The 27,929-nt window shown below is 41.2% G+C and overlaps 1 protein-coding gene across 4 annotated transcripts in view; it reads right to left on the bottom strand.

The window, feature by feature from the left end:
- Window positions 1-27,929, bottom strand: part of BMPER (BMP binding endothelial regulator) — a 150,983-nt gene that overhangs the window by 57,224 nt on the left and 65,830 nt on the right. For all 4 annotated transcript variants that reach the window (XM_054817378.1, XM_054817380.1, XM_054817381.1 and 1 more), the window contains 5 exons: window positions 17,801-17,900; window positions 14,375-14,484; window positions 13,611-13,751; window positions 11,217-11,321; window positions 5,639-5,684 (listed from right to left, as the gene is read on the bottom strand). In XM_054817378.1, coding sequence (XP_054673353.1) covers window positions 5,639-5,684; window positions 11,217-11,321; window positions 13,611-13,751; window positions 14,375-14,484; window positions 17,801-17,900 — 502 coding nt within the window. The remainder of the gene's footprint in view (window positions 1-5,638; window positions 5,685-11,216; window positions 11,322-13,610; window positions 13,752-14,374; window positions 14,485-17,800; window positions 17,901-27,929) is intronic.

The raw sequence follows: 27,929 nt of genomic DNA, 5'->3' as shown, positions 1-27,929 counted from the left end.
GAATAATTGATTCTTTGATATCACTGTGTAAAACATTCTTGAAAGGTTTGCTAAAATTGTGGGGTTTAAAAAAAAAATCCACACCCTGCAAGAGTGTGTGCGATAACTCAGGCGCTGCCAGTAAGAAGAACTGGATGGCCTAGAAATAAACCTTAAATACTGGGTGTAACACGACTGCAAAGGACAGGCAACATGAAAAGAGTTCCTGCCATTTTTAGGGTTTGGGTTGTTGCTTATTTCCTTTTGGGAGAGTTTCAATCACATCATGTTTTCTGGTTTGTTGCTTCCCCCCCCCTTTTTTTTATCCTTCTGAAACAAACCAGTCTTTCTGCTTGCCTTTTTTTGAAATCTACTGGGAGCACCAGTTCTCTGGTTAGGATCACGTGTGACTTGCTCCTCTGTTGGGATGTAACGGATGGAGAAGTGTCACTGCATCACCAAAGCTACATTCCCCAATGCTGGACTATGATTTTTGCTAGCTTGTGCTAACAAGGCAGAGGGTCATGGGTGAAGATCCTTCCCTTTTTTTCCTACAGTAAATTGCTCCCAGCTTATTGCGGATACTCCTTGTCTCTATCAGCTGTCTAGGGTAGAGTTTGAAAAGGGCAATTACATATGATACTTCCTCCTAAAACTCCGCCAGCCTCCAACTATTCTCAGCTTAGGGACTTTCTGAGCTAGGCATGGTTTCTCTTTATTTAGTAACCTTTGATAGACTTCTTTTCTGTGAATTTGTTCCATCTCCCCTTGAACCCAAAAATGTTTTTCGCATCCACAACATCTTTAGGCAAAGTGCATGAAGAACCACTGCTTCTTGCTTGTTTTGAATCTGGCATTCATAATCTTTGATGTCGTCTTTAGCTCATCTACACATGCACATAAAGACAAATATACTCATTCCCTCTCTGTCCCTGAAAAACACAGACTTTTCAAAGGAAGGCCCCGGAGCTATGTTTGGGAGGCTGTGACTTTCAAAGCGCCTTAGGCACTTAACTCTGATTAAACATTATTGGGAGCTGGCTGCAAACACCTCTAAACCTCTTTTGGAAATCCTGCATTTAGGCTCCCAAATCAGTATTCAAAACTTCTGGCTTTCGTAAAAGCTTCTGGGAGCTCGGCAGTTTTCACATTTGTTTTTTAAGCAACTAAATATGGACTTCACACTTTTACATTTGACAGTCTTAAACTACATGTGTGATTCATGCAGTTTGCTAAGCTCCCACCTAAGGCTCTACAGCTTACTTGCAAACTAATAATAATAGTATTTAGGTGCTAAACTGAATACTGTAGAACTCTTGGCACGCTTTCCTTGCATTTACTAATCATGTGCCCAATTCAAATGAAATAGTGACTTTCATTAGAAAAGGTAACGGGGAAGGTAACTGTAGCAAGGAGCACTGTTTTTGAAAACACATTTATCTATACAAAAAAGGAAGCTGAAAAAGCATCAGCAAGGAAAAGAACATTTTAGCATTCCCCAAGTTTTAACGTACTCTCATAAGGGAAAAAAAAATAAAGTTTATGAAATCACGACCTATTTTGGCCAATACGGAGGGATAAAAGTCTGAAAGACAACTCATTTCTAGTAAGTAGTATGCTGAGTAAAGGTAAGAACCACTTATTAAAATAAGTGATTGTCAGAAAGTACCTTTCTGCCTTCCACTCAATGCCCCTACCCCACCAGACAGTATTTAGCCTTTCTAGAAAGGCGAGATATATACACTGCTTGGTGGAGGCCAGACAGACAGTCAGCACACACATCCTGACCAGCCAGAGAGCATGAGCATATTGGCTGGGCAATTAGCACACTTGTAGCTCCAGAGCAGCCACAGGATATATTGTCTCTAGCTGGGTTTATTATTTGTTGGGATATAAAGGAAATGGGACACAAATCCATAGGAAACCAGGCTCTGTTAGCTCTGGTGCTCATGGAATAGCTTGTTTTATTTTTTCAGGAGATCAGAGCAGTCAATTGAAGTCCAAGATGTCCAGATGTCTGGTCACACTCTTCTGGGCTTGTAGCTAGTTAAGAGTGGCCAAGAAAAATATACTTTAAATTATAACTAAAATTGGTTTGGACACTCTCTAAGTAAGGAGAGGGAGGAAAAAATACAAGTTTACCAGTTAAGGGTGTTCTGGTTGCACATCTATAATTCAAAAAGATCTCAGCTTTTTAAAAATAAAATGAAACTTTGAATGCAATTAGCCCATATGCTGAATTAAGCCCTAAATCAAACAGAACACATTATTAACTTTTGAAAACTAGCTACAGAACACGCATAATAGAATTTCATTAGCTTTTCTGTAAAAAATGCATAGCCATAGAGTACTTTCCTCATAACTGCTGCATAGTGCAGCTTGATATAATACACATTACAAGGTGTGGTGTCAAAAACTCCACAGGAGTCTTTATGGTCTATTTCATAAATAAAATAGCCATTCCAATTTGTCCAAATACATATTTATACAGGAGACCATCATGGCTGAAAGAGCTGAGGAGGTAAATCATGAACAGCATTCCAGTATGAATAAACAATTGCAGTCTTTTTGTTGATGTATTTCTCCATGGCAAGGAAATAACACAAGAAACAGGACCAGCAGGGGCCTATGTGGTCCTTTAGTCCCACTCCCTGCTCTCCCAGGTACCTACAATGCATAACCCCACCTTCTTTCTTCCCTTTTTTCTTTTTTCTTTGAAGAGTCAGCATTTTTTTCAGTATTTCTATAAAAACACACAAAAGGGATGCAAGACCAGGTGAAAGTACTAACCTTTTACTCCTAATGCTGGGTCCAAATGCCCTCGAGTTTGGTTTAGATCCATTGGTGATTTTGTCAAGTAAAAAAGCTGCAGAATGATTTGTGATGAATGAAATTTTCTGCCCCAAAAGAGGCCTTTACTGCAAAATCAATCATGTGTACTGCTAGACCTAGATGACTGCAGTCCACTTTGAAAAAACTTCATCCATAAAGCCTCACAATCACTTGGGTAAGACTGTGTAAGGATTATTGATCACAATTAAAATATACCTACACGGTTGCAGTAGGAAGCTTTTGTACTGCATGCTGCAATTTCAGCAAGGCCTGTCAATTCTTCTTTGTCAAGAAAAGATTTAACCTCTACTGCAAATTCCCATCTTTGTCTGGAGTTGAGAGCAGTCTCTTAATGTTATTTGAACTCAGGTTTAGTGTTTTCTTTTTTTAATATGAAAATGACCTTGGTCTAACATAGGATTACTAATTTATGGAATTGACGTCAGTGGTGATTTTTCTAAATCAAGCCCAAAAGAGTACATTTCATTACATTTTTACAGCAGCATAAACTAAACTGTTGAATTTTCCACTGGTATGACCACTGTGTTTAATTAGTGATAACTGTACGCCAGCCATGGAGCTTAAACAGCAGCATGCCAAAACTAACCATAGTTAACTTCGGCAACAGTAGACAAAAGAGACTCTCCAGCCCTTTAGGAGACAAGGTACTTTTTCTCTCTGCAACAAACTGCTTTGAAAATAATCCTTTGATTATTTTTTTTTTTTCAGTTTAAAGTGTATCCTTTAACAACGTGACTGTTTTTGACCCACTTCGTAGAAATTGGCTGCATTTAAACTGTAGTCAAAGCTCTCCTGTGTACAGTATGTTCTTGTACCTCCTATGTTGTTTTTACTTTGGAAAATTAATATCTGCTGGACTGCCAGAAATGTCTGGTGTCTTAATATGTAGAGAGAAGATCAACATGAGTGGGTGGGTGAGGGAAAGGGCTGTGCATGTGCATCTTATCTCATCAGAAATTGGCTGAATTAGCAAAGTTTCTAATTACTGAGATAGTGATCATCACTGAAATCCTCATGCCTTTTGCCTGTCTTATGTCGTGATGAGATTTACAGCACTTCTGGTGCAAAGGTGGAATTAGTTCCTTGCAAATGGCAACTGTTAAAAACGCTAATGTTAAAACAGCTAGTGGCAGCCACCACTGCCGTATGACAGTGGGTATTTAAGCTCTTTGATTACATTACCTGATAAAAGCTAGGAACGGCCTTTTAATCATAAAAGCTTATAATCAGCTCAGCATCAGCAATAGTCCGTAGTGAGACACCTCTCCAAAAAAAAAGGACCCCTCTGTTTCACGTGCAACAGAGGAGCATGCCACTGCGGGACGGTGCAACAAGCCTCCCAGCCTCACATACAGCCAGTGCAATGCAGATGGGACCCATAAGAAGAGGCTAAGGGAATAAGGGTCTTTATCCTGAAGGCTTCTGGGAGACCTAAGAGCAGTCTGCCAGTACCTAGAAGGAGGTTACTGGGAAGATGGAGCCAGGGTCTTTACAGATCTGCATGGGAGGAGATTGCCCTTGATGCCCTTAATGTTTATATGTCTCATAGTCATGACCATTTCCTTCTTATATCATCAAGATGTTCTGACTTTTTTAGGGCACCTGGTTCCTAGATGAGTTATTTTTACGTTGAAGAAATCTATTTTTTGCCTCCTTCTCCCATGAAACAGTTATCACAAGTCGTCATTCTCTGGCAGCATTTCTGAAGGAGTCACTGTACTGTCTTCTTTTTAACCCCTTACAGTAGAGGGTCTCCTGTGCTTTGAGGGAATGGCTGGCCCTGTTATTTTCTTCCCCTCTCATGTTACAAAAGAACACATGAGAAAGGTTAAATGAGACTGAAAAATAAGAACAGAGGCAAGATAGAGATCAATAAATTCATGACACTACCAACATGTCATGTTTGAGCAGAGGTCTATGCAAATTTCTTCTCCTGTGAAACTGAGCTAACATGAAATCAACTGCTGGTCAGTTGAATCCTCTTTCATTTCTCCCTCTGCTCGGTATTATTTCAAGTGTTTCTGAGGTTGCCACTTGTATTTAATTTCATTTTGATACTGAAGACTTGCAAACTAGATTTATTTTATCACAAGTTACATGTTTTAAAATAATTGAGCTGCAGAGTGGAAAAACAGGTATTTAGCATATGGAATTTGTGCAACCCAAGAGCACCCAGAATTCACTCGATCAGCAAAACCAATTTGATTTTAGACAAAAGAATAGGAAACACTGTCTTTAAAAACCTGTTCCCTCTTTCAGAAGCCTTCCTATAAATCATAAAACCCCATTTTAACAGTCTGTCCCTATTTGGTAAAATACTTAAACATGTCCTGAAGGAAATATGTAATTGTGTCCTGTTAACTTCAGTGAAGTCAGGTCTCCGGTTGACTTAAATAGGACAAGCTTACAGATAATATTTGTGTAAGTGCGTGCTTTGCTGACTAGGAGGGAACACAAGTGATATCATAAGATGATGATTCCTGAAGTGAAGAGTAAAGGGATAAAAAGGTGATGGTTGAGCTAAACATCATACAGACAGAAGGATAGCTTTCTATTGTACTTACCATTGCTGCCCCAGACTGTGTCTCAGATTTCTGCACACCTTTTTTTAACTCTCACAAATCACCTGCAAAGGTGTTGGATTATATATACACATAGCTGGGCTGTTATTTACAGGTATAAAAGGTACTCAGTCCTAAAAGTTACAACTCTATTCATTTGCTTATTTTATTACCCATAAATTTCACAGGCCAACTTTCTCCGAAAGAATAAAAAAGAATTTAAAGAATGTAAAGAAAGAACTTACTTTCAGTGCAAATAGGACAGCATCCTTTTCTGTTCAGGATTTTACCCTAATTGGGAGAAAGACAGGCTGATTTAATGAAAGAGTTTTTGGAGCAATGACTGTGTTATGGTGTAAGGCTGGATAAGCCTTTGAAAATAGTTCAAGTTGTGTTTGAACTCAATGCCCTGGTTACAGCTTCAAATATCAGGTGCTAAAAACAGACAGAACTATTCAAAGAGCTTCCTGGCAGTCTTATAAGAAATTAAATACTAAAAGGGTTCTCTGTTACCACTTTACTCTTTAGAGAGAGTGTGAGAGCATTTTGGACTCATGTATTCACAGATATCTAAAGCAGACTAGTCGTGGGGTTAACAAGATCCTACCTTTTCCCCCACCTCCCAAAATATATACAACACATTTCCTATACACATCCTTTTAGTCACCACACAGAGGCAATCTGCACCACATCCACCCCCACACTCTCCCCAAATCATTCATTTTTTCCTACAAAAGGAAGAAAGGAAGGAAGGAAGGAAGGAAGGAAGGAAGGCAGGCAGGCAGGCAGGCACTGGTAGACATCTAGTTTGGCCAGATTTCTTTCATGGCTAAATCTGATGGTATCTCTCCCCAAATCATATTACCAATCATGGACCAATCTCCCCAGTGAAGTAAACAGGCATGCATCCAAAGATGTGCAATGTCTAAAAGCAAGCAATTTGGTCTAGTCATAGTAATATGGGCAAAAGGTTTGAGTCTTTATTTACCAATCTGCCCAGGTCAATTTTATTTATGGTTGTGTCTTACACAAGGCTGGCTAGAAGCAGGAGGCATGCCTCTGTGTACGTATATTCATGCTCCTCTTCAGTCTTCATAGAATTAAAAGATGTTCTATCTGATTTTACTTAAATTCCCTAAAGCTAACCATCAAGCTAGAGGATAAGCCTGGAAAATTTCAGACTGAATGATGTGTTTTTCCAAGCAAAAACTGGCATGGGTTGTAACAGAACTTACGGTGATATTGGAGCTCGCCCGCATTTCCATATAGGGAAGGAAGAGGCATATGGAGCTGTGCTACTCCCCAGCGCCGACCCTTTGCTCCAACAGCAGTTGAACACAGAGAAAGTCCCCTTTGTGGGACCACTGCTCCTGTGAGCATCATCAAGCAGGTGAGCAAGGAGTGGCCAGCGAGAGCGAGCAAATGGAGCCGTGCTATTCAGCCAACTCAACAGTTCTGAAAAGCTCGTGAAAACAGACCAGAAATAAGTGGCAAGTCTATGCGGAGAGCGGGGAAGTGGGCACAGGCAGCGAGCCTTATTGCTGTCTGCCTTGCTTTCTGCCCACAGCACTGCCAAGCTTTCACAACGTGCGTGGGGAGACGTGAACTCCAAGTATCTGCCGGCAGGGCAGAGTGGAGTGCGCTTTGTCCTGCTCGTGCTTGATGTACCCAGATGGCATGGATGAGGGCTTGGTGATGACTGCGCTTGCGCTCATCATCCACAGGGCACAAAAGTTCAGTGTAAGCTTATCTTTGAATGTGCAACTGCATGTGAACAGACTTGAGGCACACCTGGACTTGAGAAAAGGGCTGGATCAGAGTGTCACTGGCAGTGTGGGCAACGCTTAGATGTTGGCATGACCACCAGGCTGCAGAGTAAAGAGAACAGCTGAGGACCAGGCTGCAACAGGGAGACCTACCAAGCACCTGCTAGGACAAAACTCCTTAAAGGAGGAACCGTTAAAACTGCACAGAAACAGGGAGCTTGGCAACACTTATTTGTATGAACGCAAGAGGTGCAGCTGAATGCCACACACTGCACTGCACCGTCTTACCTCTCCGTTTCAATAAGAGAGTTGAAATCATCAGCCGAGCTGGAAGTGGCAAAAATTCAAGTGAAATTGGAATCTCCAAGGCAGCCTGCTGAGGCTGGTTACTTGAGCCACCATGTTGGCCCGAGACCCTGTTTTTGTCTTGTAGAATAAGGAAACCCATTATTGCTAACATGTGCTGCAAGAGTTCGTTAGCATTGAGGGTTCCCTTAGGAGTGGGCTAAGTGATGTGATCCCATTTTTCCCTATGAATATTTATAAGCAGACCACATTTGAGTCTATTTATTTTCTGGGATTTTTCTTCTTTTTTATGAGGTTTTCAATTTTATGTCTGAGGTTTTTATTTTCTATTTTTTTTTAAGGCAAGACTAATTGTGGGGGGGAAGGGGGTTGTTTGGTTGTGCAATAGCAACAGCTGTTGTTTTTTTGTGCCTCATTTGGCACTAGAGTAGAAACAGCAACTTTTTGTTTGTAATAATAACAGATGTGTATAACATTAAATGCAGTCTGTGCTAGAGATGGGAGAACGTGTTCTGAATAAATTTTCAACTCACTTGAAGTTCACGGGTTCAAAATTTACCCGCAGAATCAAACTCTGCAAATGTCTTCACATGCCGTGCGTTTAATTCTATTAACTTTTGCACAGCCTTGGAGCTCAGAGAAGGCTGTATGCGCTAAAATTCACCAGGCTTTCCTCTAGCAGTACTAAAAGAGACATGTCCGTGACCACTGACCATTACCGCAGGCTTACATTGTTAGTGGGGAATGCAAAGGTGTAAGGAGAGGAGGCGGAAAATGATAAGGATGGGTAATCAGAAAGGAGATGTCACAAGCCAAGAAAGAGGCTGGAGCAGGTCTAGGGCGAGTGAATAGTAAATTAGTTAAGAAAAGGTCTAAAGGATCTCTGAAACTCAGTCTTGCCAAGTGTTGAGATTACTCCCTTTCTATAAAGTATTTAAGCATGTGTTTAAGTTTAAGCACACACGGAGGGCCTACTAACTTCAGCAGGACTGGACACATGCTCGATAGCTTTGCTGGATGGGGGCCAGCGTGTACCGCACCTTGCAGGCTGACACTCCAGGTAACCAAGAGAGGGAATATCTATCTGGAATCAGCGGCCAGAAAGTAAGAAACAGAAACCACAAGCCACAAGGCTCACTAGAGGCCCAAGGAGGACTGATTTTACTATAAATATGACAGGAGGGATTGAATATGCGAGATGTATTGCCTCCGCTGCAGATGAAAAGAAGCTAGGAAAGACACTTCCTGTAATTACTGATACAGGATTAAATGCTCCAGAAAGAAACAGAAAAATGTGCCTGTCCCTATGAAGAAAATGAAAGAAATGGCAGAAACAGTCTTCGAAAATATGTCAGCCTGGCACCAACACACTGAATAATATAAATGGTTGCATGGTATTGGAAATTTCTGCAGAAACTTTGAAACCCATCCTTTCAAGAAATAATTGGCTAAAATCTATGCTGATAAATTAAATAATATTCCATCACACACAAAAAAAACCCCCACAACATCATGCAAAGTGTATTAAGACCGCATGGCAAAGCATTTAAGTCAAGGAATAATATTGTAAGTTCCTTGTGAATCTTCAATCCTTTCACACTCAGTTGTGTGTATCATAACACAGTTTTAATAAGATAACTTTATGTGGCCTGACACCCTAAGGGACACTAAACAGCATTTTATTCCACAGCAGTCTTCAATAGTCAGTAGAGACTGCTTACTGCCAGAAATAATGTGACGAGAGAAAAGAAATGGAGTTCACACCTCTACAGTTTGCAGAGACAGCATCATAACTCTACACATGATATCCAGACTTTCAGTATCAGAATCACTAATATATCTTTATCTTGAATAATGTGGTGTGTTTAATTAATGTTTATAGATTTGTGACAGAATATCTCATCAAAGAATAGAGCACAGATGAAAAGTAAAAGATTTATAGCCATTAGCATACATTATTTGCTTTAAAATCACTTGGTACCCTCTTGGAATAGGAAAATAAATCTTACTAGAGTTTACATTCTTTCTCCTACTTGTTCTTCCAATTCAGCTTGGAAGAGCAGAACTGTGATGTGTACCTGTGGAGGAGGGTGAGTTTGCGTGCAGCTTGCTGTAGACTACACTTTATGTTGGGGAGTAGGCTGACTGGTTAGATACTGGAGGGAATGGTGCTTCAGGGGAACAAAGCTGATCTTTTCAGCCCTAAGAAACTGGACCTTGTCTGAGGACTCAAGTCGGAGGTCTAGGGAAATTCAGGAGTTCATGTTAACCTTGGAGCAGATGTGTAGCAGCGCTGAACGAGTTTGTCAGTCAGCCAGTTATGCTGCTGCAGGACTGCGGATGGTGAATTTTTACCCACCACTATTTTCACTTTTGAAGCCACTTCAACTCATCATCTCAATGCTCAAATTTATATATGGGAACTGCTGAAGTGGTGTATTTCACTTAAGATCTATATTAAGCTATATTAGCTATTTGATCTCAGAAGCATCTTAAATGTTTGAAATGCATCAGCACAGGGAGAATATAAATGAGATGCAGTGTGCACCAGGTTCCCAGCTAAAGAAGAATTTGAAGAGACCCATAGAGTCCAAGCTCTCACCTCCTGCTTATACTGTGAATGGCCCGAAGGGAGCAAACCTGATTGCCATGAGCCACATCAGGTTCCCAGAAGAGCAGCTCCATTTGTTCACACTTCCTAAGATGTATGCAACATCTCACATGAGGTCCCTTAACAGGAGAACTGCCCTCTGCAATGAGTGCTAGAGTGACAGGAAAAGGATGTCCCCTCTTCTGAGGATGCCAGCATTGCTCTTGCAGCCCACTGTCACAGCAGAACAGGGAGCACCAAGGTACAGGCTCTCTATTCTACCACCGCTTCTGGCTGTCAAAAGTTCACACGTACAAAATTTTACAAACTAGAGTTTGTCATTTAAAATTTTATACCTAGGTGTCTGTGACTCATATTTTCCCCACTGGCTTCCAGAATGGAGAAGGAAACACTGAGAAGGTGTAATGCTAACGACTTGGCGCTCTCTTCTGCAGTTCTGTTCAAAGATCTGCCCCTACATGAGGTGCTATTTAGAGCTCCCTCTTCTGAAAGCTTGAGCCAGTAAAACAAAATAATTTGTCAGTGACAGAAATCCAAGAAACAAAGGCTGACTTTAGCTTGAGGTTTCAAGTCATGCTAACTTTTGAAGCAATTAAGTAAAGTTACAATTACACCACTCTTTAGGTTCACTTCAGACTTTCAAATAAAAAATACTCAGGCTGCAACCTTAGAGAAAGCAGCATGGCTTGATTGAAATAATTTGCTTTGCTTTGTCTAATTTACATTTTCAACCAAGAATTAAGCCTCATATGCACTGAGAAATGCAAGTACAACAGCCTCCTGTGGCTTGCCTTCACAATATGCCTGCTCTTGAAATATTAACATAGTCATCTCACCACTCTATAGATCTATTAAATATATGTGAAAGAGATGTTCCAGTGCAGATATTTGGGACAGAGAAAGTTAAAGGGAGGAGGAGAAAAGGAGCACAGACTCTTCAGAGCAAGGACAGAGGCGGGAAGCCCATATTGAGGGTAGCAGTAGCACACTTGGGGAATGCCAGCCTAAATTAATATGCCAGAGGATCACTTCTTTCCAATTTGCATGCCCCACTGCCATGCAGACACTTCCAAGAAACACTGAAAAAGATAATGGTGGAGAAAAAAAGAGAAGAAAGCTCTGTTCTTTTAAAAAACTCACATGAGGACAGCTGCTGACTGGAATGCACTGTTTCTTGCGACACTCCGTCTTGCCTTTCACACAAGCACAGATGGTGCAGTTCACAGAAGACCACATCTCTCCATCCTGCAAGAGGCAACATGATATAGTATCAGCTGGGGTGGCAACAGGAAGCTATTTCAGCAATGTATCATTGCACAAGAAAGGATGACTTTCCCTGTTGGCATCATGTCATTGTTTAGTCTAAATTATTTTGAGGTGTCTGTTCATGGCCAGTCGGATTAAAGACAAACATCAAATTCAGCAGGGCTTTCTTCCCTTTGGCCCTCCAGGTCAGAAATTCATTTTTCCAAGGCTAACCAAATCACATTTGCATTTTCATCAGTGTCCTGATTATTTGCATTATTTTCTCTCCAGTATGTGTCTGAGATGTGATCACACCTACCACAAATTTTCATTTAAGCTCACATAATTAGAAAAACCTGATTCATTGGGTTGAGTGACGTCTTTAAGTTGTTGCACGTGAAAGTATTTGATTAAGATGTCAGCATATAGTGAATTTATTCCCAGATGAAGCTTCATTTTGACTTATGGCAGGAATGGTCAAATAATGAATTCTAATTTAGATTACTTACAGTACTTTCACAGATACTTGATCTGCTAAACATCTGAAAATGTTTAGAAGAGATACAGTGCTGAACTTCTCAAACGCAGAGCAGGTAAGACAGTCTATGCATGACTCTTAAAGTATTAGGTGCAGAGCAAAATATGCCTCATGATCTTGTCCCCACTTAATTGGGAAGGATTGCTTGTGGAACTGCCCTGGCTCCTTTTTGTATAGTGTTGCATTTGCCAAGTGTGGTTCCTAAAACATTCTGTCTCACCCACTAAGCTAGCCCGCTTAGAGCCAAAATGTGCATGTTTGCTGTTTACAGGGCTGCTGTGAAGGAAGGGTGAGGAGAGACCTGACAGGAACAGGCAGTCCAACCAGACAGCTGTGAACAATTACTTGCCCACCTCAACATGATGTTCTCACCAGAGAGAAAAACAGACTAAATCCGAAATGCCAAGAAGCCTAACTCATTCGGTGCACCGTGCTTGGTCAAAGGCTGTCTCTCCCCTATCTTTTGTTTCCAGGCCATGCTACAATTGCCTGGTGTTCCCGATGCAGATACGTTCTTGTGGGCCTCTAATGACCACTCTCCAAGCATCTGCTAAGATAACCAGAATATATCACAGCTGACTGCATGCAGCTACCCTGACTTTTTTGTCTCACAGCTGGTTTTGCACAGGGGTTTTGCACCCCTGTGCAAAAATCACATTCGCTCTGTGCCCATTCTACCTGTGTTAGACCATTAACTTCAACAGAGCAACACTGGAATTACCTTTTTGCACGAGGCCAGAAATGGGTGTACTGTCTCGTTATTTTTTCTTACTCCATATAATACTGAGTAATATAATAAAATCTTCACAAGAAGCAGAATATTTTAGTTGGGTGCCTAAGAAGCAGGCATTTGTTCCTGAAGCACAATAGCACCAGTGTGAAAGTGCCAATCAGATGGAGTATAGTCTCAGCATACAGTAGGTTCACATGTAATTTCCAGAATAAACACTTCAGCTATGTACACAAAAGATGGAATAAATGGGAAGCAATTCTGGCTGAGCAAACCAAGTATTCACAAAGGATTTAACATTTGATCTGATTCAAGGGTCTCTTAATTCACAGATGGCCCATGAGGTGACAGAATCTTTTTCTGACACTGTGAAAAAAACTGCACCACTTGGAAAAACAAACAGGGTCTCAGCAATAGCAGAAATGTTCTGCAGGGAACCCCTTGTGATTTGGAAACATTGGGTGAGAATGCAGTAGGTAACAGTTACTACATGGCTATCCCAATATAAGATGTCAGGGGTGCTGTCCTTAGCAGAGATGTGAAATGTAGTAAATCAAGATGAGTAACTTTCAGCCAAGACGAACTTCGCAAAGCTCCTGTTGGCTCAGCTATGGAAAAGACTCTTTGGCTCAGCAGATAAAGCCTACATACCACTCAGAATATCTTCTCCATGAATATCAGTGTGTGTTTGGGAAAGCAGAGCATTACTATCTCTTCCTAAAAATGCATTACTTGTCATGAAACAGCAGTTTGAATCTCTGCATAGAGAGAGGGAGACAACACGTCACATCAAGGAGGAACTAAGCTTTAACTGCTGTGCATCAGCACAATTTACACAAACTCAGAAAAAAAATAGCAGACAGCAAATTTTGCAAAGCTTTGCCTCTGAGTTGTTCCATCATCAACCAGGATGCTGAGGATTCTGCTAAAAAAAAAAAGCCATAATACTCATTTACGGTAAACTCATGCTGGTTCAGCTGTTAAAATGGCATTTATTCTTGAGCCACATCTGACACTTTACCTGGAAGATCTTATTGCCAAATTTGCACACTTTCACTTCCTCAGGAGAGATATATGAGACACACTCCTTGCAGCACTGGTCTTTATTTTTATTGCATTCACCAGGAAGTAAGCACCTTTTCTTACATATCACTGTTGAATCCTAGGTAAAAGGACAAAACGAAATCATGAAATCATCACCAAGATGTTTTTTCTCCTGTGTGTCCTTACCATAACATTTCTGCTTGCTCAGTCATTGCATCCACCCAAGGTACAGCCCAACTGCTTTGAATAGGTCAGCTCAGAGAAAATAAAAATTATTTACTGGATTAAGGGAATCTTTCATGGTCTGTGAAGCTAAAGCCCAGCTTGTGCTTCTTGTTGGCCTGCAAAATCTTACTGATTTGGTGACTCTTTCATTTTTTAGCCTAGGTGCAAAAGTGCAAGTGGTCACAGTCATGTTAGAGGAACTAAAAGAAAAAAATCACTGCCCTTCAGCAGAGATTTAGAAACTCCTCTTCCACTGTAATGCAAACTTAAAGAGGATCACATAATCTGAGTAAATTCAATTTGCATCACACAGTCAAGCATCATGTCTCAGCTGAGGCAGTTAGTAACTTTTTAAATTTTCCTAGCACAACTGCAAGTGCTCTTCAGATCAGATTCTCAGGGACCACACAAGATGCCAAAGAAGAACAGTATCAGGGCTTACAGTTCCACAGCTCAACAAATTACTGCTAAGCCAGACAACCAGCAGCACACAATACCAAAGCACTGTGGACTCACCTTGCACGTACACATTGTGCAGTTATCATAAATAAATGAGGACCCGTTATCATACACGTTGCTGTGAAAAAGGCAGCTTCCAAATGGGAGGTCAAACACTTTCCTCTGTCCTGAATATAAATAAACAGTAATAGAAACAGAATGTGGATGAAAAGATGCCATATTGTCAACAAAAATAGTAGGGCTTATTGTCACCAGATCAAATTCATGTGCAATGTGTCATTTGCTATGTGTTTCCATTTTGGTGTGAAAAAAATATGTACTTTTAACAGTTCACTGTTCTTCTAGCACATATTCATCTGTAGAAATTCTACCGTGGGAGGGAATATAAATATGATTTATGGCATGTTTATATTGGAAAAATCTTTCTTCTCCTTCTCATCATAAAGTGCACATTGCAGCTAAAGGAATAAAAAGTAAGCACTACAAACTCTTAGGGTAGGTACACTTAAACTAATTTAAACAGTCTTTAACTTAATGCAATAACTTATCAAATAAAGCAGCCTTAACTGGTTTTAGCATATCTACCTCAGGGGTTCACAGCAGCCAAACTACATCAACTCAGTGACACTGATGCAAAAAACACATAGGTGTTGTCCAGTCTCATTAAGATAGTTTGGTGTACTATGTTCACACAAGGTTGCAAGAAATACAGGCATTTGCATGGTTTATGAGCAGAATGAGGGCAACATAACATATTTAGTTTACATATCCCATAAAATACTTGGGTTTCATGAGAGCGAGGCAAGGTTTAGAGCACTATACAGGGAAGGCAGCATCCATATCAAATCCCTCTTGAAGTCCTGCAATCCTGCAAGCATTTTCAGATCCAAGCTGCAACACACTTTGCTGTTCTGCAAGCTTCTCTTATTCCTCAGCTTTTTTCCTTGTAGGTTATTTTAAACAAGTTACCATTATGATGCATGAACAGGAGCTCTTTACAAAAACACTATACTTATCTTCCTGGGTTTGAATACCTTCCCCTGTTTATATTTGGTGGCAGCCAACTAATAAGTCCTTTTATGAGTGGCAGCCAGTCTCCCGGCTTATCATTTCTGAGGTCTGATGTCAAATAGGCATCAATTCCGAGGTAGGGAATGGCCACTATAAGTACATACAAGAAGTCACCAACTACTAGGTCAATACTTTAGCTCTCAAATGACCAGGTCCTGGCACACTGCAATTCCTTCCCTTTTCAATAATTCTTGATAAATGTAGAACAGATTAAAAGAAAAAGGTTCCATTTTCCTCTGAGATGTAAGTGAACAAAAGGATAAGCACTCAGCAAAAGCCATTGGATTAGCCTTGAGTTTTTACAAATCTAATGTTAAAATTACTATTGAACAAAAGTTAAGAAATAATTGCTGTTGTTCATTTAGACACAATTCGAACATCTCTCTCCTGCAAATTAGCTACCTCGGACTAATCTGTGCTTGCATAAACCAGCCTTCCTTTTACTGAGTGTGCATCTTTCTGAAAAGGCTTAATTTCTGTTGCAGGACTGACACACGAAATCAGGTGAGGATGCTCAGTAGCCCTAAAAGGGACAGCTCTACATCCATGCTCCAGTTATGGGCAAAGCCTAGCATAGTTCTGCCTGTAACAACGCCCCTACTGCTCTATGTGGGGCCAGGACTTCAATCGCACAACTTATGTCAACAAGTGAACAAAAGTCCAGTTCTCTCTCACACCCTCTTGCCAGGATAATTCCGGGTGGCCAACCCAGTTCAAAGAGTTGGTAAAAAAACACGGACAAAAGAGCTACCACTTTAAAAGATGTGGTAGTGAAGATATTGGCTTAATGGTTGGCTTTTTTGGCTCATAACCACTAGTTAAACTAATAATTCAAGTCCCTGTAGAGTCCATGGCATTCTTCTAAGCTATATACACTGAGTATCAGGAATTCGATTGCAGGGAGGTCCTCCACATGATACTTTAAAAGCCATGCCTCAGCATCCTTGAAAACGTTTCTCCTTCCTGACTGCCATGCAGCGTGCTACACATCCCTTGGCTCTACCTCTGCTTCAAAACTTTCAACACTTCCCTGTGAATAGACATTATCTGTTCACAGGCATATGACATGCTTTAGAATGGAGACCACATAAAAAGAAAATCATTATTATTAGTGAACTCATTTACAGACATTTCTAAGAGGGAAAAAAGAATCTGTAGAAAAATCCCCATGAAATAGTCAAAAATTAAAGCTGGGTTTTGAATGCCTAGATCAAGGAGGGGAAGGTTCACTTGGGAAAAGCATGTGGTGGAGAGGACAAGGGGAGTTTACAGAAGGAAAGGAAAAATGTCCTTAGCCAAAGTAGAACCTCAGTGTTTGGACTGTGTTCTTCTCCATTTCGTTCCTCTACTGTATTACTCTCTGATACTGCGGTTAAATGTTCCAGGCAGACATTTATCTGTAGCACTTCTCAAGTAGCAAATGGACGAATGAATAAATAAATAAATAAATTCAGGTTTGTTTCAAGCAGTCAAAATGTTAAGTATTATAAGAAGCTGCAACCCTCTAGTAACCCTCTAAGGCCAGATCTCTCTGTACCCCTGACCTAGCCCTGGAAACGGACTTTGGATAGTAGTAAAGATATGGTCAAAATGACAAAAAGCTTCTGTTGAAGAACTGGGAATTATCAGCTCTTAAAATTTTCCAAACCTAGTTATAACCTCATAGACCAAATTAAAGCTAATTTACTTGGTAGGATGTAAGTGCTCCTTGTTTATGAAATAGAGGGACACATGCTGAGGAACGTTAACCTGTGGGATCTGTGGATATGGTAAGAGCAACATAAGGACTCTCGAAAGTCAGTGCCTTCCTTGGCATGACATCAAAGAACTAGCCCTTCTTAGAGGCCTCTGACTTACTCCTTTCAAATGTATTGGAAAGATGTAATTGAAAATATTCCTGGCTGAAACTGTGATTCCACCTTAAGAAGGCAACCATGAGGCAAACTCCTGGGTCCCTGGCCTCTCTGACAACAGCTTCGAAGAATGCAGTTTCAGTCCAGAAGTTTCCTCTGACCTCAAAACCAAGAATGCAAATGCACACTTGAATAAAAATATGAGAGGGTGAGGCCTTTTTTGTGTGGCAAATTCCAATGAAACATTTCCTCCTGACTCAACCTCCTTTGTAAAACACGTGTAATGAAGGTGGGAAACATCCCTATATTTGTCACTCTAAGCAAACCAACGGGTCTATGCTCAAATGCTCTTCTGTGGCTGCTTGCTTAGTATCACCCATCACAAGCCTACACACTGACCCTGAGTACCTGTTTAAACCTGTAGATTATAAACTCCACTGAGCAACACTGTCTCTTCCACCTCCCAGAATTTACCAGTATTGTGAAATACTGGTATAAAAGATGCTATGCAGAAAAATACCATATGAATTACAAAATTCCCAGGGAAATAAACACTCACCTAAGCATTTGGGGCAACACTGTCCAGCAGGAATGTGACTGAGGTGCTGGGGACATGAGAGAATGGGGCAGACTTCTTGGATGCACTGTGTCCTGCCACCCTGAAGGAAAACAGGCTCAGTTAGCAAAAAAATAAAGCAAAATGTCAAGTAGACGTGCACACACCCACACAGACTGGTAACAGGTCTTGAAAAGCTTTAGTCAAAGCAGTATTTGCCGACAGAAATTTCTGCTTGCATCAGGCATACAAGGAACATGTACGACTGTCCTTCGACACTTTATATATTGCTTGCAGACACCTTGGATTATTCATATTTTTTCATTCTCTCAAGCAATGAATGTAATAGTTGAAGAAACAGCTTCTTTCTGTCTTATTTCTTGGTGTGGATATGAGAAAACCAGGGAGAATAAAACCATTATCCATGAACCTTTCCGGATGTTCAAAAAAGTTATTGAGCAATTTTTTACACTATTCTTCACCTCCTGTGCCGTGCCCTTCTAGGCTTGTCTGGGACAGGGATTAAGTGCTGAAGCAAGATGAGAGCAGGTGTTCTTCCACTATGTCCATGACCTCAGAAACCAAATAAGCCAAAATCACTTAAGAAAGCACATTCTTGTTAGCCTCCGAGTCCAACTATGCAAACCCAGAAGGTCTGCTTTCTTCAGAGGACTGAAAACCCAGAGGGCATATGAAAATTTTGAGAATTAATGTGGCAAAAAAAAAAAAAAAAAAAGCAACCTGGACTGGATATATCCTGGTGTATCAATGAATATCAGAAACAGAGAGAGGCAAAAAGCACAGCAAAGATGAAAGCACAGGATATATGTCTAAGATTAAGTCAGTCAATATAGATCTTTGTTCTCATTCTGCTCTGTTGCCCGAATACTTCACCATGCTTATAAAATACTGTGTTTAGCTCTGGACCCTTTACCAACATGTGCTCCATACGCTCATGAGAGGTCCAGGTTGTTAAACTTTAAAAATCAGTCCACCTTTGTCTTCGTGAGAGAAGTCAGCCCTTTTCATCTAACTGCCCTGCCTTATTTATCACTCAGAGCTGCAGGATCACCCCAGCAATAAGCTTTGTGTTCCCGGATGCTGTGACGGAAGACTTATGAACAGTCTCCTCCCACCTACATGTGGATGCCTCTCGGGGCTCCCTGGGGAAAGACGGAAAAAGCTGTTCATTTTTAAAAGCTCTGAAATGATGGTATGCCATTCCACTCCTAATGGCCTCAGTGAATCATATAAAAGCTTTCACAAATGGGCAGACCCACATATACACTATTATACAGAAAATAACATACTGACTGTACCCCCGTTCTATAATAAGTTTTCAGGCACTGAAGTCTACCTGTCCCGTGGGGCTACCAAAGCATCCTGAATGCACATGGCTAAGGACTGCTCGTAATTCTTTCACCGTGGCATGCAGGAACACAGACTTTATTGTAGACTGGAATGACTCCTCTAAATTAAGGGTCAGACCAGAAACTTGACAAAATGAAATGAATTCTCCACTGATGTTCCTTATGATGCTCAGGGAATAGCTCTGTGAGAAGAGCCACAGGTGCAGAATGAAAGAGAAAATACCAAATAAGGGCTCGCTGAAGCAGTGCCGTCATTCAGCCTGGGGAAAAAGGCTAAGAGAAGACAAAGTTCAAACTTCAGTGACAATTCAGCAAATGGGAAAGTAGGGCATGGAGACCACAGCCAGTCTGGGGACAGGATCAGGGATACATCCATGGAAGATAAAGCGATGATCCAACACATGGTGAGCACAGGTCCTGTATTTAACATTCACATATCCTACGCCCCTGCAGATCTGCTCTGGAGTCTTGCTTCTCTGACAGATTGAATCAAAGCTCAGGCTTAGCACATTATTGAGACATTGCCTTTGCAGCCTGTTGTATCGACACTTTTTAAAATACAAAATGCCATGGATAATATGAAATATTTCTTCATTTCAGCCTTTTGTTTACAGCTCCTTTTTTACCTTTTGTACTGGCCCCTTCTCTGCACAAAACTAAGTCCAGTTGCATCTCTCTCTTTACCCCACTGCTACTCTTGCTAGGGTGCAAGTTCAAAAACAGTCTGAAATTAATCTGTACCATTTAAAGTAAGAATGATTCTACTTGCCCTACAGTGCTTAGAAAGATAGCTCATTGGGCACGATAAGGAAATGTCAGAACCTACGTGATACTTCTATTTTCTTAAAAGCCTCAGTCATCGCAATTCAAAACTCACAAAGCATTCAGAATACTAGCTTTCAAAGCAGGATTAGCTAGTGCTGCCAGTGCTTTAAATTGCATGAAATAGAGCTGCATAGAAAAAAACCAGTGCAACAAAAGTTCAACAAAAAAATAAAGGGGAAAAAAAATAACTCAGGAGAGCAAAAAGATTGGCTCTGGATGGCCTAAGCCAGGGCGGGAACTGCACAGTAAACACCTTGCCCCTCTACCTCCCAATTACATCTACAGCTTTTCGCTCACATTTCCCTGTTAAGTACAACATCTCCCGGTCAGCCACAATATTCCAGGTCTGAAGCAACACCTTCCAGTAAAACCAAACCTGAATTGGAAGCTAGCACAGACCAATAAAGTACAAGTGACATCTGCTTCCTGTCAAATACAAATAAATCCTTGCGCGATAGTTACGTGAAGCCTTAATCAGGGGATGCTGCTGCAGTCCACAGTCCTCTGGAGGTAACAGATTTTGTAAGAAATCTATAGTCTACAATGAAAAGATACACTTTCCTCCTCAGAGACAAAAAAACCACTGTCACTCCTGCTGCTCCCTCATATATGCAAAACAAAGCAAGAGGCTCCCTGGCATCGGCTCGGTGAGCGGTATGGACTGTGGTATTGTCTCATCTCAGCAGCTTTCTCAAGAGACAGAAGAGAGGTGAAGATGAAATAGCACTTTCTAACTCTCCCACGAGAGGTCCATCTTTGAGAAAGACAACGAGTCTTTCCTAAAATGAAAGCATGGAGCTAGTCTAGCTACCCACCCATCCACTTCTGCTAAGCTTCTACCTCAGCTATGATACTTCACTGTTCAATAAGGACACAAGAAACTTGGCAGAGTTGAGAGATGCACCTAGCCAGGCTGTGGCTGACTTTGCTGGAGACACTGGATGAAGGATAGAGCGCAGTTTCTGGGCAGGCTACCCACATGCCTGGTGCACAGCATGTATGCAGCTTGTGTGCTAGGACAGATGGAGAGAAAAAATGTCCGCAGAAAAAAACTGTCCGTCCAAAAACTCCCCAAAGGTTGGGAGCCTGCTGCAATTCATCTCCAAGAGCCTTAGGCTTCATCTACCATGAGAGCGAAAACAGTGACCACCAACAGCAGAGCTGCCCTTGCAATAAGCAGATTTTGAAAGCACTCGTGAAATCTCAGGAGGACAGAGGTTTCCATACTGCCAATTTATTTGCTACTGATAACAAGCATGTCTAAACTTAATAATATTTTATATACATGTTATGTAATGTTAAAGGTTAACTTTAGTATTATCAAGAACCATGTTTCTTGTGGGCATCTCATTTTCCATTTCACTTTCAGGCTTTATCTCTGTGCTTTAGTAAAACTATAAATCATCTAAAAAAGATTCCTCCCTAGTTTTGCCCTATGTTCACCTTGTGCTTGAAAGACTCTGCTAATCCTCCAACAGAAGAAAAATTTCCATTGATTTTGCAGAATATTTTGTCTAAGTGCTGGCATTAGGATTCAGCCCACAGTGGATTGTAGGCATTTATTTTTAACTTTCATTCTAGGAGAAGTGCGAAAGGTTTCATTTGCTACCAGTGAGGCTATCCTTATGGGGGGGAAAAAAAGTTATAAAGAAATATCAACATGACATTTCTCTCAACTCCAGGATACATATTCCAGATATTTAGAGCAGGGTCAGATGCACACTGCAGCCTCAGCAGGGGTTGCTGTAAGAACTAAGACAGATGTTCAAGGTTGTCTCCAGCTATGAATAAAGATTTTACGCCACCAGCATGAAAAATACCTTTGAAAGTTCCACAGGGTCACTACTGAGCAAGTCTGCCCCGTGCCAGTGGCAAAAGCAGCCAAATAAACACACAACTGGTGACTGTCTTCAACTGCTCTAGCACAGTGCAGGTGACTACAGCCACCATACACATATTAAGAGACATTATCATTTTTATGACAGCAATGGCATAAAGGCAATGAATAGAAATGTGCTGATAAAGAGACAGACATATAATTTGGGATTCAGATAATGATGAGTATTACCATTCTGGGGAAAAAAAAAAAAAAAAGGAAAAAAAAAAAGATTGAGGCATACCAGGACTCCTATTTCACTACACCACATTCACTGATGTGTATAAAGCTTCCTATGTGACTTACTGGTCACCAGGAGCTCTGTCTGACATATTAACAACTGTGTGATAGTAAAGACTTCCACAACCTCCCAAATGTGTACTAAATACATAAAACAAGTCACGAACATACACTATGCAAACATCTTCAAGACGCCCCTGGAATTGCATGCTTATAAACCTGTACCTTGGGTTTACAATCAGATGTACAGTCCCTGATGTGTCACGTAAGTAGACTTCAGGCACAAAAGTTGAGAGGATACCATATTTAGAGCGTGGTTTTAATTTGGAAATAAAATAGGTGTTCTCCCCCAAATCACATGAAAGACACTCCAGTTTTTATAAGAATGCTGGTGCAGTATGTGACAGAGAGCCTCTGGGAGTAACTTCACCCTTACGCAGTATTTCAGGGTCCCTTAAGCAGCCATGTCGTGCACAGTGAGAGTTTCCTGCAAGGGTCATGGGACACAGAAGGTTTTTAGGAAATGCACAAAGTAGCAAAACAGTTCTCAGCCTAAAAGCAAACAGCACATCAATCAGTTCAGCAAACAGGCAGACAAGCCAGAGCTTCCCACATCCCTGCAGCCAGATCTATTGTCTAGACTAGGATTTTTTAAATGCCTCTCTAGAAAATATTGGATAAAATTCCACATAGGAAAATCTTGATCTTCAGTTCAAAACAACAGGTATTTATACTGCCGTGAGTGCACTAGATCTTTAAACTCTGGATCTAGATCTCAAACCCTATTTTTGCTGGGATATCGCTCCTATAGGAAGGCTTTAGAAAGTGGTCCTAGTGACAGTCTGAACTGGTGTCGTAAGAACTGCATGTGCAGCAAATGCTCTAAAGACCTCTCCTTCATTTTAGTACCAGATCATGCAGATGAATGTGGATATAAACTATTGTCTTAAATATTAGCTAAAATCTGTACATATAAGAAAAGGCAAATTGAAAGATTCTCATGAATAAATTTCTAGAGCAAACTCTGGGGCAAAGTAAAGGCAGAATTCTTAAACTATCATTTCCCCTTGTTTTCTCTCAATCTGATGCAAAGGCATTCCTTGACACAGCCAACAGAAGCCTAAAGAACTCCACCAATTTCTAGCAGGGAGGAGTTTGACCCCACCACCTCTCCCGTCATGTGCACCCTTATGATCCAAGTAGTTAGGTGTACTGTGTCATCAGCAAGCTGTATTAATAAGAAAGTTCAATTAGCTGTCTACAACTAATGTAAATTCATGTCCTCAAGCTCCTAGCACATTGCAAATGCAGTTGCAAAGTGTTACAGAGTTAGAACATCTTGACCTAAAACAAGGAACCGAAAAGCCTCCCTCTTTTGGAAGTTTTTATGTGGTTGTGTCCTGCTGCTGAGGAATTATCTAAATTACCCATTAGTTAGTAATTTAGGGCAGGATGAAGCCTCTAAAATACAGTCATGCTTTCCATCAACCAAAGACCATGTGTACAAAGTGACTCCGTGTAAGTGCCAATCCAACTCAATCTTGCCATCTATTCTGCTTCTGAAGAGCCACATTTCCTGGGACTGCTTATTTGAAGTAAAGAAATTTTTTCAGAGGGGAGTGGGGTGCTGTGTTTGTTTGCAAATGCACATCTGAAACACCACAGCATCCTCTTACAGAGTAAAGTACACTGTTCTGGGGTATGGCTCCCCACTTTGAAATCGGACTGTTGCCAATCCAGGTTCTTTCAAGTTTTGAAAAATGATTTGGACTGACCCTCCTGTGTGAGGAGGTGGAGGACCAGGGTATTTACTGCCCTGGGTGAAAGGGAACATTCTGGAAAACGAAATCTGGGGTTGCACAGTAGCTTTCTTTAAGTACATATAAGCAGAGACACTGCTCCTAAAATTTCACAGTTGCTGGAACTGCAGAAGGGCTCCTCAGAGAAGGTCAGGCGGCTCTCTGCTGTCAGCTGGGGGACTCAGCGCAACCAGCACTTCGTCATATTTCTCCAGTCTAATAGCACTGTGCAGAAGTGTCGCTGGGATTATATTGCATCTGGCTTCACAATCCAGCTGAAATCAAATCACTTGCTGACCCAACAGCCTAGCTGCAGAGTCTAGCAGCTGAACAGCCAGCAGCCCTCTCCCCTCCAGGGCTTACGCACTGAGCTCTTGGCTCTGTTGAAAGTGATGTTGTAAATAGCCCCTCTTCACTTGGAAGCCTTGAAAAGTTCAATCGCGGTGTGTACTTTTCCCCTTTCAGGCTGATTTCCTAAGGAAAGAAGGCTTATGCAGGCATAAACCAGGCACACCTGTAGCTTGTGAATCCCTGATCAGCTCCAGGCACAAATGGTCAAGTGACTCCTCTGAAAAAGGCACATAGGGATAAAATAGCAAAAATCAAAATGACATTAAGATCTCAAGGACATTAAGTTCCTACAAGTTTTGTCAAAACCAGACTGCTGCAGAGAGTGTCCTTCCAAGGAGGCAGCAGCTGGCTGCCCAGGCAGCATCTTGCCTTTTGCTTGGTGCTCGTGTCATGGAGGGGCTGGAGGAGAGCTCAGATCATTGCAGTCAGGCAGATAAAGGAGCAAGGGCAACACATGTATACAGACAGAGCTTCACTACCGCTGCTGCTCCTGGAACAATCTCTCTATTGCTAGGTTAGCAGGGCAACATAAGGCAGGTCTGCATCCCATATGTACTGCACCATTCCTATGAGATAAGGCATTTTTCTTCCTTTCTTTTTCCCATTACCTGTATGGATTCATGATACCTGTGTTCCAGAGTGGACTGCAACTACACTGAGTACTGGATGCTTTCAGCTAGAGCCCACATACTTGTTCTGCTTTGGGAGCTATTATTTTATTGATCCTTCTCCCGGACAGTTCAACAGCTCAGGTTTTTTCCAGGGATAGATCTCTCTCTCTCAACAAATTTCTCCTGCAAGCTGAAATAATTTGTCCCACAAATTATGCCATCTTTCATTAGGTACTCCTTAATGTCTCTAAAGTTACATGTAGAAGCCAGAGCTTTCAATTCTGTAATTTAAGTGCCTGTTCCTCCTCCTGCTAGATGATAGTTAAAAAAATCAACAGTATCTCTCTAGAGCTCAGAGATGTCTGGATTCACACTGCACCTCAAACACCTTTGTGGGCTGTTTAATTATCCCAGGCACTATTTCCAGCAACAGAGCTTCTCTTCCTTCTCAGAACTTTTTTCCCAGTGAGACAATATCTAAAAAATTATCTTCCTTTTCTCAACTTTACCCACAATGTTCAGTGCTACATGGCAGGTTAGTCCTTGCTTTCAGCATGGAAATGATTGGCCAGCATCTCAAACCCAGCTTTTCCTCTAGTCTGAATCCTTTCACATCACCTCCATCACTTGCTGCCATTTCACACACTTACTAATCAAACTCTTCCTTGCTGCAGGAATTAAATTGATTGCTGCCGCTGCATCTTATATAGTTCATGCTGGGTAGTAATATCAAAAGGCTTCAGACTTCTGAAATTAAAACTAGCTCTTTTTATTAAGAAAGCTACTTAACAGAAATGCCACAACCACAGGTACCAATGCACGTACCCTCCACGCATACTTTGATGTTTCCTATAAACCAGATATCCTTCTACAGGCCATGCTTCCCCCTCTAATTTCCCTGCCAGTTGGTGCACAGGGCACACTCAAACAGCGTGAGGTCATCTCTCTGAATGCTGCTAGGGAAAAGCGGGATATGGATCTAGCGCCATACAGCACTCACTATAGCACAATGCCTTTCTGTAGTGCTGGAGGTTAGAAGAGCCTACACGTGGTGGAAGAGGTAGATTTTAAGGTGAGATGTAGGCAAGGACTGCATCAAAGGCCTTACAAATCAGCGGGAGTCTTTCAATTGATTTTCAGTCCGCTTTGGATGACAGCATTTTGAACAAAAATCCCAGAATTCACACAAGGCAATGGTGAAAAAAGAGCCAAGGTAACCGCTTCAGTAGGAATGGACCAGGAAGGCAGCCCCACACTGCAGAAAGGGGCAAGAGCTCTGCAGCACCTTGGGGGTAAAAGAGCAGCAGTTTCGTGGGGACAGCAGAAGGGAAGCAAAGACATTGGCGAGGAAACGATTCTGGCATGCCACTGCAGGAGAGAGTTCGTGATTAATTTAGCTGTTACACCAGAGGTCTCCAGTGAATATGGAAGCTTTGCCATGAGCCACATGATTATTTATTTCTCTTCTAAAAAGAACTGTTTCTATGAAAAATTGCAATAAAACATGTTATGCTGGAAACCGTCTGTGGCCAGAAAAACTATTAAAAATCACTAACAAGCTTTTTCAGCTTATTCACGTCCCATCCCAGATAATAAGAAAGTTAGGGTTAAATCCAAGGGACTTTCCTAACTTCGGTTATTAGAAGCAGAGCAGTAGCTCTGTAAAGCAGGTCCTGGCTTCTTGCAGCCATGACTTTTCCCCTGAATCAGCTGGAGGCTGCTTTGTTTTCATTGGCATCAAGAACACATGAAGCACAGTCCAGTGGGTGTACAGTTGTGTATACACCACCAGTGCATTTGCATAACATTTCAAAGTCCTAACCCGATGCTTGCAAAATGATAGCCACTGCCACAATGTAGTTATATAAATAGCACTTGCTTTTCATAAGATCAACTTGTACAAAGGTTTTCCTTTTTTTTCTTTTTCTGCAGCATAAGCTTTGTGATACTGCCTTACGAGCTTCTCTTGCTATGTCCTACAGTCAACGGTACTCCTGTAAACCCCACACTTCGGCAGCTATCGGTCACCACCTTCACCCCCACTTCCAATTCCCACATTACAGCACAGTACTGGTCTTCCTTCTGAGAACAGCTTTTCCTCCTGAACAGTCCGTTCGCAGAGATACAGTTATTAAATCCCTCCAGTGTCCCCAGCGTGTTTCTTGCACACGCAGAATACTAGCACCATTGTGGTCCTGAGAAAGGTGACAATTCTGACTCTCACTTCATCATCATTCTTTAAAATACTTGGTCACAACAAGAAACTCTACAGATGTATCCGCACAGCTTCGCCTTAGAGCGTTAGTTTTAAATAATTCGCCTTAAGATATCTGGAGGACTAAATTGCAAGATTCGAGTGAATTAAATCTCCAAATGCCCAAATTCTGAAACTTGGCGTTTAGATACAAAATAAAGGCTTTATTTCCAGTGGTGCGGATACTTTCTTGTAGATAATATGAACTTCATTTCATCGCATGGTTTGAAGCTTCATTTTTTGGAGGTGCAAATGTATAAACAAGGTCATGAATGAAACCAACTAGGGTTGTTCTTGGAATAGGAAAAAAGCACACAATTTAGAAGAAGGGGCCTACACACCTGAATTTGGAAAAGTTGTTACTACATCAAAACCTGCCAGAATAGCCCACACCAAATCACTGTTGCATTCACAAGCAAAGAGAACAAATTTCCTTCAGTGATCCAGGGCAATGAGGTATTGGAGAGGTTGAGACTTAATCCTTTACCAGCGGTTTCTACAATTTATGGATGCACTTGCCTGAAGGTTTGATGATAAGGCACACTGATATCTGTAGAACAGCCATGGTAAAATAAACCATACTGTTGTAGTAGTACTAAGGACACTACTTCTAGCTTTTTACAAGACCTTTATACGTGCATGTACCCTCCTTAAATGTTATGCTCCACATACACTGCTGAGGTAACCTCAGGAAATATAGCATTACATACGCACTGCTTCCTTAATGCATCCATCAAAGGTTTTTATTAACAGGAGATCCTGTTTGTCCTAAGCACTTAGCAAAGAGAGTTAAAAATACATTTTAA

This window comes from Grus americana, chromosome 2 (genome assembly GCF_028858705.1).
Source record: "Grus americana isolate bGruAme1 chromosome 2, bGruAme1.mat, whole genome shotgun sequence".
Taxonomy (NCBI): Eukaryota; Metazoa; Chordata; class Aves; order Gruiformes; family Gruidae; genus Grus; species Grus americana.
This window is presented reverse-complemented; position numbering and strand designations above follow the sequence as displayed.